Consider the following 16,176-nt stretch of genomic DNA (forward strand, 5'->3'; position numbering starts at 1 on the left):
TTATAAGGCTTGAATTAATTATACCTTAGGTTCTCAGCATTCTGCTTTGCTTAATAGCCTAAATATTATGCTTAATGCTTTGGCTTATTAAATGGAAATATTTATGGTAATTTCTTTGTAATAAGCAGGAATCAGGGCTGCAAAATGCAAAACCGACTGTTTCTATGCAATAACCTATTTAAGTAAACTGCAACAAGTGTGAGCATTATCTGGAAATGCTCATGGTAGTTTCTGTGTAATAAGCAGGAATCAGGGCTGCAAAATGCAAAACCGACTGTTTCTATGCAATAACCTATTTAAGTAAACTACAACAAGTGTGAGCATTATCTGGAAATAATGGTGGTAGTTTCTGTGTAATAAGCAGGAATCAGGGCTGCAAAATGCAAAACCGACTGTTTCTATGTAATAACCTATTAAAGCAAACTACAAGAAGTGTGAGCATTATCTGGAAATAATGGTGGTAGGTTCTATAGCAATAACTGCAAAAACCATCAGATTACAAGAAGAAATTTCTGCTTGTTTACATATAATAAACTAAAAATGCTGACCAAATTCCTTCATGAACTTGCAGTTTTATTGTCATTTTCCTTAAAGAACAAAGCAATGTCTGTATAACACAACATGGATAAACTTGAAGCAACCTTATAAAAATGATAACTTGATCAATGCCTGAACATAAGTAAATAAAGAAATATTGTATTCTAAGATATGAGATCAGGATTTACAAAATGAAAATACAAACAAACAACCAACATCAACAACACAAAGACATGCGAAAAAATAAAACAAAGTAAATCAATAAAACAACCCTATGGTTTCACTTCTTATGGGTAATATTCAAAGAAAAACTTATCACACATGAATAGTTATCACAAAGAAATTAATAAAACATCATCCAATCCTGGAAATAGGTGGAAAAAACAGACTTCTCATTAACTAAACTATTCATGTTAAAACTGCAAACATTTTCTCAAAAGGTTGTGACAAAAAAATAGAAAAAAGCAAGAAGAACTTCCTAATTCCCTTTGATTTTGTAAGAGATGGGCAACAACTCTCTCTCTTTTTTCTTTTTGTCTATTCTTGCTCTTAACTCTGGCTCATCATCAAGGAAAACCTTCACCTCTTTTGCATACTTAAGGAGTGAGCCGCCAGTAAAGGGTGGAACCCTACATTTCTCCTTGCTGTCCGCTACCAAAAGGACTTCAGCAATGACGGCTGTGTAGGCAATAGTGTTTCGATCCACGTTGAGTTTTTCACAACTTCGGTTCAGGCTGTGTGTTTTCTTGAATGTTTTAAGAACAAACATATACCTGTGTTTGACATCTTCTGGGTGTTTCACTGTAAAAGCCAAGAACAAAACAATCACAACACATCCAGAGGCATGAACAAGTAAGTATATATGTGTTGAATTGTTTCCAATATTTACACTCTTAATACCTAAAATGTTAAATCACACAACTGAGCAGTCATACAAGACAGAACTCACTGTGACACATAGCTATATGACTGTGTCAGCAAATCTGACATTTTCTAAAAAAAAATGTAAAAAAAGAATGTTAACTGCTACATAACATACTTCTTTTGCCAAACTGTGACACTTTCTTCTTCTTCTTCTTCTTGGCCTTCTTGCTCTTTTTCCCGTCACTCGGTGAAGAAGACGACTCAGAGTCTGAGGCTGATGAATCTGAGGAACTGGAACTTGAGGGGGAATGATGTCGTTTTGCTGAGAATTGTAAAAAATAAATAAATAAAAAAATAAAATAAAGTGTACTGTGAAAAAGAGACAAGTGGAGTATACAGTTGTGATCAAAAGTTGTGACAATGGCACAAAGTTTTGTATCCATCTACTTTTACATGTTTATATTAAATTATTTATAAATGTGTCTATGACACAGTGAAAATCTATCACAAACAATTCGTCCGTCCATCCATCCATCCATCCATTCTCTTCCGCTTATCCTTTTCAGGGTCACGGGGGGGCTGGAGCCTCTCCCAGCTGACATAGGGCAAGAGGCAGGGTACACCCTGTACAGGTCGCTAGCCTGTCGCAGGGTCAACACAGAGTGCTAACTCGCAAGCAATTCATATTTTTCAAAAACTGTTACTGGCAAATAAATTTTGCTTTCTTAGTGTTGCAACTGCTGAAGCCTTTGGCCACGACTCTAAAAACAAACCATTTTTTTCATTGACCGGACTGATGGAAGATGACTGACAGTTGAAGTTCTTCAACAGGTTAGATTATAAACTCTAAAAAAATGGATGAGGCTTTAGATTGTAGGTGTCCTCTGTTTTTATATATATATATATATATATATATATATATATATATATATATATATATATATATATAAGCCATATTGCATTTTTAAATTATCAATCAATCAAAGCAGATCACAATTTCTGTGTTTCACCTGAAGTAGTAGGGATGTTATCCAGTGCTTTTTTCAGCTGTTCTCTGAGGAAATTTCTTTCATCTTCAAGGACAGTAATTTTGTCTCTTAGCTGCTGAATTATTGCTGTAGCAGTTGGAGCCAACGTAGATGGAGTTCCTGGCGCTATAATGGTAAAAAAAATATATATCATCACAAAACAAAAGAAAAAGGACATGTTTAGATACAATGAAAACCAAGGAATCAATTTTGATGTTTTAATTGTATTATACAATGTATGGCAACATTGTTGGGTTTTTTGTTTGAGTTTCTCTTTTCCATAATGTTCTTCTTCTACAACAATTAAATTATTTCGGTGTCTTCACTGTTGTGTTATTAGCAGATTCTAAAATATATGTTACGTTTCAGTCTATGGCTGCCAATAAATACTAACTTTTGCTTCAAACTTTACTTGTGAATACAGTCAAATTCTACAACAGAATGCTTTTTAACATATATGACAGTTTGCGCTTACAAAAATGAGTAATGATAGGTATTTTCCCCCTGTATTTTTGAAGACTTAATAGTGAACTGTAGGAAGTTTGAGAGGAGTATAGAATTAGGGGGTAGTGATTTATAAATACTGGTGCATTAAAGGTGTCATACTGAAAAAGCCTACATGAGTGTAGTCAATTAATGCTTGTGGATAAGATTGTATACTTACTTTCTCCTTTACCCTCTACATTGTCAAGTTGTTCCACCTGTGCAGATCCAGCACTGCCATCAGCACTCACAGATGGATGTACCTGGTTGGCTGTGTTGTACCTTCTTCTTAAAGGCATAGCTCTGAAATGTTAGAATATTGTATTGGAAACATTCAATGGTTTACTGGTAACTTTGGAATATTTAATGGCTATCGTTAATAATGAGCCAGTAATATAGTTAAGCAAATACAAAGTGCAGAATTTAACTTTTTTTTTTTTTTTTTTAAATAAGGATACAGGAAATACACCTGACTATAAACCAATAACCCTCTGGGTCTACACATATACACAATGGTCCAATATCAAGTATTTTTTGACAAACCTCAAAACATCAATTATCAGGATCAAAATAAACCACACAGTGATTCAGACTGACACAAACTAGTTCCTTTGTTGTATGTATGTATATATATATATATATATATAATAAAAATGTGCCAACCCCGAAACATCACAGCATGTTATCAAAAAAAGACAAAAATGTGCATAATTTTCTGTAATATTAAGAATTCATGTTCTTACCTTGCAACCTTACAACAGTAGAAAGTATGGCGATTTTATTCCAAAGACACTCTTGTAATCCAGTGGTTTTTGCCAGCTTGGAACTGTGAGGTACGCCAAAAAAGGAGGCAAAGTGTGGCTGTTGGCGCCAACTTCTTCTTTCTCTCTCCTCCAGAGATAAAAGAAAATGTGCATATTCCCACCAGACCGCAGTCTGCCACCTACTGGCAGCCGGTTCTTTCCAGCAGAGCTTAGTTTGGAGGGGGAAGATTTAAAGTGATGCACAGGCACTCCTACGGCTGTAACGAAAACAGGGTACATTGTCCCACTTAACTGAATCTAAATTGACAATAAATCCAAATAAATTTGCTTTTTGCACTTAAAGAATGAAGTTATTTATTATTTTTTATTTACTTTTCTTACTGCCGTGGAAGCAGAGTGAATGGGGGACCATTAACTGACGGACCAGACAGCTGCTTTACTATCTGGCGCCAGTATGTGATTCATACTCGACTTGCAGTCTATTCAACATGAACACCGCTGAAAAATTATTAAACATAACACAAAGGGGAAATAAGAAGAAGCTTGTACTTATAAAATGGCTTCAAAAACTGAAATTACTCTCAAAAAAGAAGAGATGCTCTCTGTGTGAAAGAAAAATGAAAATGAGAAAAGGTGGCAACACAAGAGATGGATATCGCTGGTAAGTTCTTGATTTCCTATAAATTTCTTAAATTTGACCTATGTCTTCCATATGCCTGAATTACACATTTCTAGGTTAGTTATTTGCATTTGGAGAGTACTTTGAAAGTACTTTAGTAAGACATTTTGTAAAATACCATCAGCTAATCAGCACAGTCACAAAAATTTAAAATATTATTATTGTTGTTTATTGATATTTAATGTATTAATTCATGTATTCATTATGTTTTACCAAATGGCATATTTTGTTCAAAGGGTGTGTCGAAGACATAATAGATTCATGTCCAAATCCATAAGAGATGGGTCTATTTTCTCAGGCTCTCGCTCCTCCTTGACTTCTTGGATGATGTTCATGCATAGGTTTGTTACACAGACATACATATAGTCATGATAAACAGTAAGTACATATGTACTGCATGTAGTAAACTATTTTGACTCATAGCATAATATTAAACACAAACTGTTGTAAAATTAGGTAAATGCAACCTTGAATGAGCAGCAACAACATTTCATTATTTATTTAATAAAAGCTACGCAAAAATGAAGAAGCAGTATATGAAAATTAAGTACTAACTAAGTACACCCCATGATTAAGTAGTGTGTAGAACCACCTTTAGTAATATCCCTTCTATTCTACCACATTATTATTTTATAATAATTTCATACATGTGACATAACAGTAACACCTTTTACATGATTAAGAAGTCAGTAATAAACTGTGTTAATATCACATTAACATTATTCATATAGGTTTACTACATTGCTGCAGGTTTGCACAAGGGCTAAGACTGAGGCAAGTGGACTTAATTGAAGAGGGAGTCTGTGGAAGCAGCCGCACTTTGTCCAAGATGTCCAAGACACTAAGGAGGGTGTGTGTGCAAGCAGTTAAGCACCTGAAGAGGATGGGGAAAATGAGAATAGGTGGAAGACATGGTTTTGTTGTCATTGATGAGAGCAAGTTTTGTCACAAGAGAAAGGTAAAGATATGAATTTATTTAAGATATTAATTGGTGAATAATGGTGATAGGTACATCTGTATCTATGAAATTGTTGTTCAGACAACTGCAAATAAATCATGCCTTAACACTGTCCTCTTTCCAAAAACTTCTAATTTTTCAGTATGCACGCGGGCGATTTGGTGCTACTTGGCGCAGGAGAGGCTGGGTTTTTGGATTGTTGGAAGTCAATCAACGGAGAAGGAGGCCTGTGTTGAAATTTGTTCGCAGACGAAATTCTGAAAGACTACTTCCTATTATACAGCGATATGTTAGACCTGCAAGTACAATTTTGAGTGACTCTTGGCGTTCCTACTGCAGACTGAGGCAACATGGGTATATACACTACCAAGTCAATCACCAGAGGTTTTTTGTTCACCCTGCTACAGGAGCACATACCCAGCATATAGAAAGGTCCTGGAGAACCTTTAAGCAAGAGGTGTACCGTTTCAGAGGCAACATGACTGAGAAGTCACTGAGAGAGATCCTACATTTTATTGAGTGGAACTACTGGCTGAGTAGACAACACAGAAATGGACCCCTTGGTCGCCTTTTCAAGGATATAAGAGCCATACATCCAGTACAATAACATCACCCCTGTGGCTGGAGCCTTTTTGCATGGAGTTTGTATGTTATCTCCAGATCTGTGTGGGCTCTCTCTGGCTACTCTGGCTTCCTCCCACAGTCATGCATGGGGTTAGATAAATTGGTGATTAGCTCTAGGTCTGACTGTGTAAATTGACCCTAGTTGTAAATGTGAATAGTTCGTCTCGGCATTAGCCCGATGACAGACTGGTGACCTGTCCAATGTGTAGCCCATCTCCCGCAAATGACAGCTGAGACAGGGTCCAGCTCCCCTGGAAAAAATGCATAGATGGATGGCATTTTGTTTTTGTGTATTGGACATTTAAAATATGTATTCCATTGTCATCCAGATATAAAATGTGCTGTGACTTCTACACTCCTATGCAATTTCAAAAACTATTTTAAATAGACCTCTTAGCTATGCTTAATATTGTGATCCTCAAACAAATACAATGCAGTTATTTTCCAGCGAGCTTTTAATGAGTGTTTTATGCATGTTTATTTTTTTAAATCTAATACTTAATGTTTTTCAAACAGGTAGTTTAGCATTTTCCATGTGTTTCCAGTTCATCATCAGAACTCTTGACTTTTGTTTTATTCAGTGATTAACTTGGCAATAAATACAGTCAGTTTACAAGCCTGATTCTTGCTTATTACACAGAACCTACCACCATTATTTCCAGATAATGCTCACACTTCTTGTAGTTTGCTTTAATAGGTTATTGCATAGAAACAGTCGGTTTTGCATTTTGCAGCCCTGATTCCTGCTTAATACACAGAAACTACCATGAGCATTTCCAGATAATGCTCACACTTTTTGTAGTTTACTTAAATAGGTTATTGCATAGAAACAGTCGGTTTTGCATTTTGCAGCCCTGATTCCTGCTTATTACAAAGAAATTACCATAAATATTTCCATTTAATAAGCCAAAGCATTAAGCATAATATTTAGGCTATTAAGCAAAGCAGAATGCTGAGAACCTAAGGTATAATTAATTCAAGCCTTATAACATGGTAATACCATCCTATTATGTTAAAACATTAGCCAATATTACTTCATAATTTTGCGTTTATTACAATTTATTAAAAATTATGAAAAGTTAAATGCATAAACATTACTTCCTTATTGCTATCTCCATACAATATTTTTACCACATTTTTAAGCTACTATTACTAAAGGGTTTAGCCTCATGGGCATATCTCTGTTTCCACAGCATTACCATCAGTTTTGGGGGCCTTACGATCCATTTACATAAATTTCAGTGGAATATTACTCAATTGTAACCGCTGTTGTTACCAGCAGTATTACTTGATATTAGCTGGTAATTACCTTGATAATTGGATGGCAATAACCGTTAAATTTCCTCATTATTACCTTCTGTTTCCAGCTTTTTCGCTGTTGTTACTAGTGGTATTACTTGGATATTAGCTGGTAATTACCTTGGTAATTGGATGATAATGTCCTGTATATTACCCCATTATTACCTTTTGTTTCCAGCTTGTTACCCCATTATTACCCCCTTATTACCACATTATTACCGAGCTGTAATAGAAAGTGCTACCCAATTTATTTATTTATATAGCAACAAATCACAACAAACAGTCACCTCAAGGCAGTTAAATAACAGACCCTGCAATTATACAAAGAAAACCCCAACAATCAAACGACCCCGTATGAGCAAGCACTTGGCAACAGTGGGAAGGAAAAACTCCCTTTTAACAGGAAGAATCATCCAGCAGAACCAGGCTCAGGGAGGGGCAGCCATCTGCTGTGACTGGTTGGGGCTGAGGGGAGAGAGACAGGACAAAAGATGTGCTGTGGAAGAGAGAGAGAGAGAGATTAATAATAATTGATGATTAAAGGCAGAATGATGCATAAACACAAATGGTGTAAAAAGAGGTGAATGAAAAGAAACACTCAGTACATCATAGGAACTATTCATGTGAGAAGAAGGATTTTAAATTCTATTCTGTATTTAACAGAGAGCCAATGAAGAGAAGCCAATAATGGGAGACATATGCTCTCTCTTTCTGGTCCCTGTCAGTACTCTAGCTGCAGCATTTTGGATCAGCTGAAGACTTTTCGGGGAGCTTTTAGGTAGACAGTAGTTAGATTGTAATGAATTGCAATAGTCCAGTAATAAATGCAGGAATTCGTTTTTCAGTATCATTCTGAGACAAGATGTTTTTACTTTTAAAAATATTGTGCAAATGCAAGGAAATATCTTGTCTGTATTTTCCTTTTAAATACAGAGTCAATAGCAGAATAAGCTGTTTGGTATTGGCAGAGAAGATTTGACAAGTTTCTCATGGGCACAACCCAAATACTCAACTCTGCTGCTCAACCACAGCATCTCCCTCACTATTTAAGGGGAAATAAACAGACTTTCCATTGGTATAAGATTAATTGCCAGGAAGCATTGTTACAATAAAGAAGTAACTGGCCAAACACATTTGGTGCTTATATTTTGTGCTTGAACTTTATAATGGTGATGTGTCAGATTCTGGAGTACTTTCATCTGTGCTTCTTTCAGTCCATCATCACTTTTTGAAATCAAGCTTTTAGTCACCTTTTACTCTGAAGTCGCCTACTAAGTATAACTTCAATTGGCTATGCAGCATACACGTTGTACATTTGCAGTGTTCTTTCTTTTTAATCACTGGGGATCTTGGAAGTATAATTTTATCTGTAGCACAGTGTGTGCATGTAGAGACTGGAACAGAAACCTACTTATTATTGGCTCTGACTCATTCCAGCTCTTAGCCACCCTCTCAGTAAATAAAGTTGCAGCTGTATTTTCTCCTCCGCTGCCTGTGTATACTCAGCTCTCATCCACGCTCCATTTATGTGTGCTGACTATAAAATCTAAACTGTACTATTATTCGATCTCTGCCTCATTCATAGAATGAGCTTGCGCTCATTTCTGTTTTACACTTTCCCAGGATCTGAGTTATCATTCTCTGTCTTATATCAGTCTACGGGTACCTTCAAACGGAAAAACCTCATATGTTGCTTTCTGTGAGGCCTTCTCTCCTTGCATGTGATGCCATGTTAAAGACAAAGTCGAGCACAACCGAGTAAGAGCTCTGAGTGGAAATATGAGTGATACTGTAGGATGCCTGAGAAATGGAGAAGAAGTGCACTGCTTTTCCAGAACAAGGGTGATGTGCAGAGCTGTGGTAACCACAGAGAAATGCCGATAGGCCATATCAACTGCGGAAAAGAATTGTTGAGGCTAGGTGAGGGGATAGGTGATAATCAGTGAGCAGTATGCCGAGAAAGAGCACTACGATGCTATGTTTGCTTTGAGTGTTGATGAAGAAGTACAGAGAAGGTCACAAGAAGTTGCACTGTGTCTTTGTGGAGCTAGAAAAGCATATGATTGGGTGCTGAAAGGAGCTGTGATACTGTATGAGGAAAGTCAGGAGTGGTGAATGGACTGGTACTTATATAGTGCTTTTCTACCGAATTAAAGCATTCATAGCACTTTCTTACTACAAGCCAAATTCATGCATTCACAAACACATTTATACAAGTGCTTTTTTCTTTACCTAATCACGCACACTCAAACTTAATGTTTACACACTTGCACTCCAACGGATGCTTTGGGAGGAACTCAGGGTTCAGTATCTTGCCCACAGATCAAACCACCAACCTTCTGATTAGCAGACAACCTGCTCTATCTCCTCACAGAGAAGTATGTGAGGGTGGTGCAGGACGTGTATGAGGACAGTGAGACAGTGGTGAGGTGTGCTCTAGCAGTGACAGATGGGTCCAAGGTGAGGGTGGTGATTTTCTTTGGGAGTAACCAGGATGGAAATGAGTTACAGTTCAGGTCAGTCAGTTTGGAGACAAAGTACTATGTAGTCTTTATATGAATAAGCAAGCAGAGATGGTTTGGATACGTGCTGAGGATGGAAAGGGTGTTGAATATAGAGCTGCCAGGCAGGAGGAAAAAGAGAGACCACAGAGGAGGTTCATGGATATAGTCACATGTCTGGTTTGATGAAGGAGGATGGTAGGGATAGAGTGCAATGGAGGCAGATGATTTGCTAGAAGAAGAAGAAAACTGACTGAAGCACAACCAGAATTTTTTTTTTTCCAATTTCCTACTTCATTTAGTTGGCTGAAATAAAACAAAAGCATGAAACAGAGTTGAACCAGGCATTAGTTGTTGTGTTATCTAAACTTTAAACAAGTCCAGATATTGAATAAACTGAGAGGATATTACTGTTGGTTAAGTTGTGGAATGGTTTAATATGCATCTGTAATCATCCAGTATGATGTTGTTTTATAATTCTGTATTTTTTCTTTATTTAGTCCTCTAGATTTTTCTTCACCATCATAAGACTATTTTTTCACTGTCAACAGCTGGAAGTAAGAGAAACACAGCTCTTTCACTCTCTGCTCCTTCAGTGGGTGTAGCTGCTTTTGCACTACACAAATTACTAAGCTCAAAGAAGAAACGGCGAGACACAGATATCATGCATGCACATGCACATTTAGAAACAGCAGTGTAGCAGCAGAAAGCAAATGGCAAGGCCTAATGAGGAAACACGGGACAGAGGGAATCAAAGAGTGACAAAGGACAGAGGGCAGCAAAGGGGGTGGAGAGGGTGAGGCTAATGAGAGGCTATGCATAACCAGCATGCCACTGACAGTGCATGACTGGAGCTGTGATCAGAACCAGCTGAACAGCAGGTAATGAAGAACCATGCATGTGCTTGTGCACGTGGGTGAATGAGATAGGAGAGGAAAGGAGGAAGTGGGGAGATGGTTTGTCCATCATCAGGCAATGGTTGGTGTGCTATCTCACTGCCACTTGGGATAACTGCATGAATGCAGGAAGTGTGGAGTGTGAGCTGTTAGTCACTCATTAGTTTCTAACCAGTGTTGACATTAGGACAAGGTGAGAAGCAGAGGGAGCTCGACAGTGGAGCAGGGTGGATTCACTGCCAGATGAAATTAGAACTCATGGTAGCTTGAGATATAAAAACATTTTTTTTTCAGATATTCCAAAAATAATGGCAATGCCTGCTTCAACTCGTGGGAATTGCTCAACAATCATTGCTTTGGCAACTGGGGACTCAGCATGGAGGCAGTTTGACTCCTGACTTTGTTGTAGTATATGAAATATGCAACCATGGCTAAAACAGTCACTGGAAAAGTTTAGTCTCATGATCAGGACTTTGTGGTAATCATGTTTCACTCATTCACACCTGAGACTTTCCCCACCAAGCCGCAGCCTCTAGATCACTGGGGGCTACAGCTATGAATAAATGGGAGTTGCCACATAAATACACACTTTTTGTTTTTCAAGTCAAAGTCACATTTTTTTTTTTTTGCTCACTGACTGTAACAGATCTGTACACAAGGTTACCTGAGAGAAACTTTCTGGTTTTCACACATAGTGAAAAACTGAGAAATGGAATTGAGGAAATATCTGTACCTATAATTGTTATGAAAAAACACTTGAGCCTGAAAAATAAGGAACCCGCCAGACTTGGCAGGTCTGTGTGATGAAACCAACTTGCAGCCAATCGAAACCTGATCATTCAGCCTACATGAAAACCAAGACCAAACAACACCAAAAAGAATGAATAAAATAATGCAATCTTTGGAAAACATGAGTAAAAAATGCATACAGTACTGCAAAATAATAAAATAACCACTATAGAAATATATATACTTTGTCATCTATTAAGTTCAGCTATCCTCTCAGGTGTCTCCTGTTTCGCCCACATCACCTTGTGTATTTATTCCCTCAGCTTTTCTTAGTTCTTTGCTGCGTCCTCCCTCATCTCTCATGATTGTGTTTCTTCCTGCTTTTGTTTCCCTAGTTTTGGACTCCTTGTTCCTGGCCAGTCTTTGTTTTGTGTTTTGTTTGCGTGCAGCATTAAAGCTGTTTTTTGACTTTATTCCCGTCTTGCATGTTCTGCATTTGGGTCTGAAATCCTGCCGGCCTGCCATACGGCCTTTCATGACAAAAACACTAGCTGTAGTGGGTTATTTCTGTCACAGTTCTTCTAAACAGTGGTGTGCGGTGACTTTTACAGACAGGGCCTCAATCCAGGAAGCAGGTTCAACAGACTCTGAGTTTAAATGTAAACTCTGAGTTTCCTGTTCCAGAACAGCTGATCGAAGTAATCAGCTCTGAGTAAGTTCACTGTGATTTAAGGACGTGCGTGATTGGAGAAAGAAAAGTTCAACCACGATTCACCATGGCAACAGGTTAGTAAAAAACAACGCCTCCATTTTAACCCAGCGGATGGAGGAACATGAACACGTGTCAGTGCTGACCATGATATTTATCTTAAAAATAGGAGAGAAGAAAAGGGTCATTTAATCAACTTGGTCCGCTCTGTTATCATCACAGACAGAATAAAAGTTTAATATAAAATATATAATTTTTAATATAAAAATTTTAAATAGAGAATTTCTTTCTTTCTTTTTTGCCATTACTGGGTAAATATGTTTATCTAAATGTGTGAAGGGCAGATTGAATTTCAGACACGGTACTTTTCAAAATGTTGTTTGACATAATTACTGACTCACAATCTGCAAACAAATTTCAACATGAAATGTAGTCTGAACAGTTTCATACAGATAAGTTTGATATAAACAGTGATGCTACAGACATACAGTTAATGTTTCCAGTTTGTGGAAGCTGACTGACAGTCTGACTGCATTAATGTCCACAGAGTTACAGAGTTGAATGGAGACTATTTTACTCTGAGCTGACTATAAATCTGTGACATCATTGCTGTAGCTGTACTTATATATTGACAAATGAATGATTGTAAAAGAGCTCATGTTAAGTTCACAATATATGAAACAGCAGGCTTAGTTCACTGTGTCTGTTACCCCGGTAACTAAGTCAGAGTTTAAGTTAACTCTTTTTCTGGAACAATTTAGAAACATAATCTGGATTTATCATTTTTAGGAATATCTCTGCGTGTTATGGGTGCTGTCATCTTGGATCTGCATCATTCTATCAATATATATGTTTCAATGTATACCCCAAAATACCATTAATATGGACTAAAGGTTTATTTGTTCATATTAGATTTTTTTATTTTAATCAAAGCATCCAAGGTCATAATGCAGTTTGAGGGACAATGTACCTGAGCTAACCAGATGATCTGTCATCAGTCTGAATAGGGTTAATTGTTGATTTAAAACCCACAGCAGGCAGGGGCTGTCATCTGTATTCTGTTCCTTTCTTAAGAACTCTGAGTACCTCTTGTGTTATTCACTGAGTTATGCATTTGAGACCAGAATGCAGCCCTGATTGTACAATATACTCAACAAAAGAGGATAAATAAATTGCAAAGACCTTTAATGTTGGATACATTTATTGTGCCAAGTCTCTAAAAAGCTATTGTATGTCATGGATACGTTGCATGCAGGGTTATGGCTGCTGTTGTTGGAACAGCAGATTGGTACACTTCAAGACACAATTAATAGACTAGTTCTTATATAGCAGTATGAGCACTCAAAGCACTTATACAACACGTTCTACATTTACCCATGCACACCCATTCATACAAGCACTTCCATGTTTACTAACATTCACACACATTCATACTCCGATGATCGCATCGGAGAGCAACTTGGGATTAAGTATCTTGCCCAAGGATACATTGGCATGTAGCCTGGAGTAGCCAGGAATTGAACTGCTGACCTTCCGATCAGTAGGTGACCTGCTCTACCTACTGAGCTACAGCCACCCCATTTCTATGGCCTTTAACAGTTGGACAGATGTTTCCATTTGACCAGCTGTTTACAATTAAACACAATGATTTGAGCAGTTCTAAAGACACAGAGCTGTAACACTGGAATTCATGTAAGAACGTTAAATGGAATAGCTTACTTTATTTTATTAAAGTGGCAAATGTTACACTCACTCCTAAACAGGTCATTGGTGGTGTAGTGGAAGCTCTGAGGCTGAGAGTTTCTATCCTGCTTTTTATCCAGTTCAGAATGATGTGCTCTTCATTTTATCAGTTCATTGGTCATTAGGGGTTGGTAAATTGTAGTTTATTTAAAGTTTGTTTTTTTTCTCCATGAATGATTTGAAGCTGCTATGTCATATTTTTTCATTCTTGAACAATAATTTCTGAGAGAGAGAAAGACAGTGCAGTTTGTCCTATTAGCTTTTAGGGTCAATTCACAAGGATGTGCTATATGAAAATGCCCCAAAAGCAAATCCATTTGTCTGCTGACTCCATCAGGGAGAAGATGCATTTCGTGCTTTGCTTTAATGCATGCATTTGAGCCGCTCTGCATCGCCATCAACCATCCTCTAGTGAGAATGGTTGCGAAGTCACTATAACTCAGGTTATTACCACATATGCTTGTTTGTCTTCGTGTGCAAATGGAAATGTAATTCTCGTGGGATTATGCAAGTTGGAATAAAATATGCATCAGGAATTTTACAGGAAGAAAGCATAACTGTACTTAAAGTCATTTGGCTGAGTTTAGTAATATTAAATCACATCATAATGTCTAGGCAGGTCCTGAAGTGAGGCTGTGAAATGTCCACAGTGATGATGACGATGTGAATAAGACACAGACATGCAACTACATTTGTCTGCCTCTGTCACTTTGATACAGATTTCCCCCTGGCTGGTTATGTCTTATTTTAAAGTGCAAAATTGACTCATAAGAAGATATGTCAGGTTGTGCATATGAATGTGCGGACAGATTTTACTAAACAATTTCACAGTATTTTGATGCTTCAACTGGAAATATATATGCTGCCTTATAATAACAGAAGATCCAGGCCTATGGTGGCATAATGATCCATGAATTATTAGTTATTTAGAGCAGTGTAGGAAGTATCTGATGAAGTTTTGCCAAGCAGAGAAATCACACTTGTCTGATACATGAGCTTTCTTGCTTGAATTCTGTTGTGCTGACTTTGTTCAGTTGCTATGTGTGAAAAAAAAATTTTTTTCTTGTTTGTTTTTTTTAAATACACCTGATTATTAGTGCAGTCTGTTCCTGACCTGCAATAGGATATATCAGTAGATTTAACTTTTTTTTATTGTTTGGAGGGTATTTCATTATCTTCACTTAACATCTGCATGGAAACAATCTAATGCAGACTAAGATCCCCAGAAAGATTATATGCATATTTTCTACCAAATTTACACCCACCAAAACTTTCACTTTATGTTTGCCTACATCTCAGGTATCACAGTGAGTTTGAACAAACTGGGCACACAAACATTTGTCTACATAAAAACAAAAAAAAAACTGCCAAAACCTACTCAGTCGTCTGCTCCAGAAATCCTGCTCATTGGCCAATTTTTTTTGTCTGTGATCCATATATTAAGTTGAAGCTGTTTGAAATTGTAATTATTGTAGGGTCCTTACCTTACAATATAATGTGCCTTGAGATGACAGTTTGTTGTGATTTGAAGCTATATAAATAAAACTGAATTGAATTGAAAAAGCTATATTATACAATAACAAAATTGTATACCCAGTGCCCCACAGAAAACGCCCTAGAAGACAAATAATGATAGTTAATACTTAACTGCAGCCGATTAGGAGTCCGTTTCAGACATACAGTTCAAGGTGAGGCAGTGAAGTGTTACACTTGCACATGGGAGGATCTGCAGTGGAAGTAGTCTCCAGCTACAGGTACTTGGATGTACACCTGAGTAACAACCTTACCTGGGGCAACAACACTTCCGGTCTGGTCAGGAAGGCACACCAGCCTCACTCCTCTCCCCATTCTACAGATGTGTGGTGGCGAGCGTCTTGGGCTCCTGCATCATTGTGTGGCACACAGCTGCTCTGTGACAGAGAAGAAAGCTCTGCAGAGGGTGGTGAAGGCAGCACAGAGGACTGTTGAAGTCAGGATGCATCCTTCAGGATGCAGGAAAAGGGCCACTTGCATCCTGAAGGACCCCACACACCCAGCACACACACTTTTTGTTCCACTCCCCTCAGGTAGGAGGCTGAGGAGCATTAAGAGCAGGACCACCAGATTGAGGAACAGCTTCTTCCCTGTAGCTGTAAGACTGCTGAACTCTGGTGGAGCTGCACTGCTCTCCCTCCATCAATCTTTGCACACACTCATGCTGCTGTCAATGCACAATTATCACTGCTGTGGCACCAAGTGTCACTACCTTTACTACATCTCAAACTCTTATTGTACAGTACATTGTTTGTATTTATTCAGTTATGTATGTATGTATGTATGTATGTATGTATGTGTATATATATATATATATATATATATATAT

At 37.6% G+C, this 16,176-nt stretch overlaps 1 protein-coding gene and 1 long non-coding RNA gene across 2 annotated transcripts; one reads left to right on the forward strand and one right to left on the reverse strand.

Moving 5' to 3' along the window:
- Positions 1–625: 625 nt before the first annotated feature.
- Positions 626–3,956, reverse strand: LOC115787063 (uncharacterized). Its single transcript, XM_030739637.1, has 5 exons — positions 3,656–3,956; positions 3,094–3,215; positions 2,412–2,555; positions 1,577–1,723; positions 626–1,338 (listed from the first exon to the last, which is right to left on the reverse strand). The coding sequence occupies exons 2-5, from the start codon at positions 3,209–3,211 to the stop codon at positions 1,016–1,018; spliced, it is 732 nt and encodes a 243-aa protein (XP_030595497.1). The 5' UTR covers positions 3,212–3,215; positions 3,656–3,956; the 3' UTR covers positions 626–1,015.
- Positions 3,957–4,075: 119 nt separating this feature from the next.
- LOC115787064 (uncharacterized) lies at positions 4,076–5,837 on the forward strand. Its single transcript, XR_004020477.1, has 4 exons — positions 4,076–4,337; positions 4,592–4,696; positions 5,106–5,313; positions 5,456–5,837. It is a non-coding gene; the product is annotated as an uncharacterized LOC115787064 (long non-coding RNA).
- The last annotated feature ends 10,339 nt before the right edge of the window (positions 5,838–16,176 follow it).

The sequence above is a fragment of the Archocentrus centrarchus genome, chromosome 10 (genome assembly GCF_007364275.1).
Source record: "Archocentrus centrarchus isolate MPI-CPG fArcCen1 chromosome 10, fArcCen1, whole genome shotgun sequence".
NCBI classification, from domain to species: domain Eukaryota; kingdom Metazoa; phylum Chordata; class Actinopteri; order Cichliformes; family Cichlidae; genus Archocentrus; species Archocentrus centrarchus.